We start from the raw sequence: 4,464 nt of genomic DNA, 5'->3' as shown, positions 1-4,464 counted from the left end.
CTAAAAATGTAGGTGCTTGTGGAGCTGAAGTACGTTCGGATGAATGTGTTTTGTGGATAGAGAGTATGGGTTAGTTAGACCTAACGTGTATTTGTGGTAATTTTTATAAAGAGCAATTTCTACGTCGGTTGTCTTGTGTGAGGATTGAGAATTCGGGTACGGTTATCTCAGTTTGGTATCATAGTGTATACGATTTTAGGACAGGTTATTGAATGGAAATAGACTTGTCTAGGCAGTTGAAACGTAGTAAATATTAAAGATGAGCACGAAAGTGTTGTAAGAATAATTGACTCGAGAGTGGTAAGTAGGAAACTGTTCAAATCATGTGATCTAAGAATGGAGTTCCAAACATCTAAGTTAAAGACTTACTTTGTCGGAGTGACTTTGCACGAAAGTGTTGTGAGAGTGGTTAAGTAGGAAACTGTTCGGATCATGTGATCCAAAAATGGAGTTTCAAGAATCTAAATCAGAGAACACTGATAAATAATAAATCAGCTGTTGTTGGACAAATAAATTCCTATCCTTTGCTTTATTTGACCGAATAAACTGAACGGTAGTCGTCAAACTTAGCACCGGTAATAGATTAATATGTCAAATAAAGAAAGAAAGGAAAAAGATAAAGTTTGACTTACATTAACTGTAATACACAATTTGTTTTACGATTGACTTTAAACAATTACAAACAATAAAAACTTTCTTTGCCATTTAAAATAATAATTTAGGAAATACGGGAAAATGGTTAATTAATATCCGTTTCGGTTTAACTACAATATTAATGTATTCTCGTCGCTTCTCATATAATTTCTTCGAATTCGATTTGGTTTAGAGTCTTCACACTATGTAAACCGAATCTACCCACACACGTGTATTAGATCGCACGTGTAAACTTTATTTTTTGACTAAAAAAAATCAAAAAAGTATTTGAAAAACAAAGCGGTTACGACGGTTGTAACGGATGGTAAAGGAAATAAGAAGCTCAAAATAGAGAGAAGACATTTTTACAGAGATGACTTTTTGATTCTCAAGGTAGAAGAAGAGAGGTTTCACATAGAGCAAAAAAGAGATAGGAGGGAGGGGGCTTAAATGATGAAGCTGTGGAAACGAGCTGCCGCCGCAATCAAAGACCGGAAAAGCTTACTAGCCGTTGGATTCTCACGGCGAAGCAGCAGCTCATACCGGAACGCGGATCTCGAAGCAGCTATCATCAAAGCCACCTCCCACGACGATACATCCGTCGACTACTCTAACGCTCACCGCGTCTACAAATGGATACGTTCTTCTCCTCTCAACCTCAAGACTCTAATCAATGCGCTCTCAACCCGCGTCAACCACACCCGGAGCTGGATCGTTGCGCTCAAATCTTTAATGCTTCTTCATGGTGTTCTCTGTACTAAAGTCCCTTCCGTTGTCGGAGAGATCCGTCGTCTTCCTTTCGATCTCTCTGGTTTCTCCGATGGTCATTCCTGTCTCAGCAAGACTTGGGGGTTCAACATCTTTGTTCGGACATACTTCGCTTTCCTTCATAACTACTCTTCCTTCTTGTCCGATCAGATTCACCGCTTCCGTAATAACAGAACTAAATCCTCTGAGAAAGGCGAAAACGTGATCCAAGACCTCGAAAAGATACAGAAACTTCAGTCTCTCCTCGACATGGTTCTTCAGATTAAGCCAATTGCTGACAATATGAAGAAGACGTTGATCTTAGAAGCTATGGATTGTCTCGTGATCGAGAGTATCAACATCTTCGGTAGAATTCGAAGCGGCATCATCAAAATCCTTCCATTGGCTGGCAAAACAGAAGCTGCAACGGTTTTGAAGATTGTCCAAAAGGCCATCTCTCAGGGAGAGGATCTCACCATCTACTTCGACTTCTGCAAAGGTTTTGGTGTCCCTAACGCGCGAGAGACCCCTCAGTTCGTTAGTATACCCGAGGAGGAAGTAGAAGCAATCGAGGAAATGATCGAGAAGCCGAAGCCGAAGCCGAAGCCGGAGAAAGAAGAAGTAGAGGATGAGAAGGCTATGGTAGTGTTGGAGGNTCAACCTCAAGACTCTAATCAATGCGCTCTCAACCCGCGTCAACCACACCCGGAGCTGGATCGTTGCGCTCAAATCTTTAATGCTTCTTCATGGTGTTCTCTGTACTAAAGTCCCTTCCGTTGTCGGAGAGATCCGTCGTCTTCCTTTCGATCTCTCTGGTTTCTCCGATGGTCATTCCTGTCTCAGCAAGACTTGGGGGTTCAACATCTTTGTTCGGACATACTTCGCTTTCCTTCATAACTACTCTTCCTTCTTGTCCGATCAGATTCACCGCTTCCGTAATAACAGAACTAAATCCTCTGAGAAAGGCGAAAACGTGATCCAAGACCTCGAAAAGATACAGAAACTTCAGTCTCTCCTCGACATGGTTCTTCAGATTAAGCCAATTGCTGACAATATGAAGAAGACGTTGATCTTAGAAGCTATGGATTGTCTCGTGATCGAGAGTATCAACATCTTCGGTAGAATTCGAAGCGGCATCATCAAAATCCTTCCATTGGCTGGCAAAACAGAAGCTGCAACGGTTTTGAAGATTGTCCAAAAGGCCATCTCTCAGGGAGAGGATCTCACCATCTACTTCGACTTCTGCAAAGGTTTTGGTGTCCCTAACGCGCGAGAGACCCCTCAGTTCGTTAGTATACCCGAGGAGGAAGTAGAAGCAATCGAGGAAATGATCGAGAAGCCGAAGCCGAAGCCGAAGCCGGAGAAAGAAGAAGTAGAGGATGAGAAGGCTATGGTAGTGTTGGAGGAACCGGGGAAGCTGCAGACGATCATCACAGACAAATGGGAGATTTTCGAAGACGACTATCGTTGTTTCAACAGGAAAGAAGACGAGTATCATCAAAATCATCTGCCTCTTATAGTAACGAACCAACCAGTTTATATCAATTACACAATGCCAGATTTGATTACTTTCTAGTGAGTGAGACATTACATTACAAACAATCTGGATAAGATTGACATTTTTTTTATTGGTTCTGTACATAAACACACAATTTTTTACGCTGTTATCTGATTAAATTTCAAAAAAGAGGTACAACATTTTGATGATACATTGCCGAGTTTGATTCCAAGTTCTGATCATAGAGGACACACAAAAAAAAAATGAATCAAGATCTAAGGTGCAGGACACAACCCACAACAACAACAAAAAAAAACAGAGGTTAGACTTTTCATCTGATAGTGACAAACTTATTGGTTCCATGTTTTGCCCAATGAGACTTCAAATCAATAGGGATTGAAAAATCGAAACCATCAGCAGAGAGTTTCTCAAGAACCTTTCTAAAGGCACCTTGGCTCATTTTCCTTCCAGCAATCCTCGCACCGCGGCGTTTCGCGCTTATCGGCAAAGGGTACATCGAAACATTAGTGGTACAACACGCAGACTGCCATCCCCCGCAACCCCATCTGTAACACTGTTGAGGCATACCGGTACACGAGCAGACCGGAACTGGTAAACATCCAATATCCATAGAAACCCCGTTAATCACCATCTCTATACTCTTCCTAAACAACGGACTTCTCTCTCTTTGAACTCTCAGCATATTGTTATCCTTCAGTTTCTTCTCTTTATTCGCCTTAGGAGCACCTCTCTGATGCTTTCTCTTGAGAGATTCATCCTTGACCTCAGGCTGCAAAAGCTGCATCGGTTGAGTCATCCTAGAAGTCTCGGGAACAAGAAGGGTATGATTAGAAGGATTATTAGGTACATTGCTAAAGAACTTGCTATCTCTATGCTGGTTCAACCAACTATAACTCATGAAAGGTGCATCAGAGGCAGTGTAATCACGCGGAAACGACATAAGGCTACTACTGCTACCACCACCACGATACAACACACTAGGAGTGATAAAGTTTTGGTTTTGATTCTGAGGGGAGACAACAAATGGCTTCTCGTTTTTTTCTATGCTACTTGGAATGAGTTGAAACCCTAGATTTGGCCTGAACTGAGACGGTTCGTAATATCCCCAGTTTCGATTGCTCAATCCATCTTCATCCATCATAATCAAAAAACACACTACACTGCAAAGAAACAGACAAATAAAGATCATTCCTTTTCATATCTGTGTATCAATCTCTGTTCTGTTCTACTCACATTCGAAAATTCTAAGACCAATCCTCGAAAGAACACAACTTTATAAAAGGGTTTATGTTAATTTTGCCTAATTGAAATCTAGGAGTCAATGTAAGAGAAACCAAACAAAGTTCGTCAGATTCGTTTATTAGGGTTTTCAGAATCTGACATTTTTCCAGGTAAACAACAAAGTATATGATGAACAGAGAGGGTTAATGTGACTGTGGAGATAATACGTCATCAATGGAGATAAAGAGAGGAGGAGGAAGGTGAAGAGTACAAATACTAAATATTTTATGAAATTGGAGAGAGGAAACTTACCGAGGATGGTGAATTCGATTGCTTTTTTTTTT

At 41.0% G+C, this 4,464-nt stretch overlaps 2 protein-coding genes across 2 annotated transcripts; one reads left to right on the top strand and one right to left on the bottom strand.

Moving 5' to 3' along the window:
* On the top strand, positions 1,036–2,980 carry LOC104704724 (putative clathrin assembly protein At1g68110). Its single transcript, XM_010420761.2, has 2 exons — positions 1,036–2,001; positions 2,744–2,980. Exons 1-2 carry the CDS (start codon positions 1,084–1,086, stop codon positions 2,954–2,956), a joined length of 1,131 nt encoding a protein of 376 aa, XP_010419063.2. The 5' UTR covers positions 1,036–1,083; the 3' UTR covers positions 2,957–2,980.
* LOC104701417 (protein BASIC PENTACYSTEINE3-like) lies at positions 3,190–4,458 on the bottom strand. Its single transcript, XM_010417104.1, has 2 exons — positions 4,433–4,458; positions 3,190–4,059 (listed from the first exon to the last, which is right to left on the bottom strand). Exon 2 carries the CDS (start codon positions 4,038–4,040, stop codon positions 3,210–3,212), a length of 831 nt encoding a protein of 276 aa, XP_010415406.1. The 5' UTR covers positions 4,041–4,059; positions 4,433–4,458; the 3' UTR covers positions 3,190–3,209.

This window comes from Camelina sativa, chromosome 7 (assembly GCF_000633955.1).
Source record: "Camelina sativa cultivar DH55 chromosome 7, Cs, whole genome shotgun sequence".
In the NCBI taxonomy this organism is placed as follows: domain Eukaryota; kingdom Viridiplantae; phylum Streptophyta; class Magnoliopsida; order Brassicales; family Brassicaceae; genus Camelina; species Camelina sativa.
The sequence above is the reverse complement of the archived record's forward strand: the minus strand, read 5'-3'. Positions and strand labels throughout refer to the sequence as shown.

What these genes read in the sequence shown, in the direction of transcription:
- LOC104704724 (XM_010420761.2), top strand. Translation starts at nt 1,084, where the DNA reads ATGATGAAGCTGTGGAAACGAGCTGCCGCCGCAATCAAAGACCGGAAA. An exon ending in CGAAGCCGGAGAAAGAAGAA is followed by an intron (nt 2,002 to 2,743) that starts GTAGAGGATGAG and finishes CCGAAGCCGGAG; the next exon opens with AAAGAAGAAGTAGAGGATGA.
- LOC104701417 (XM_010417104.1), bottom strand. Translation starts at nt 4,040, where the DNA reads ATGATGGATGAAGATGGATTGAGCAATCGAAACTGGGGATATTACGAA.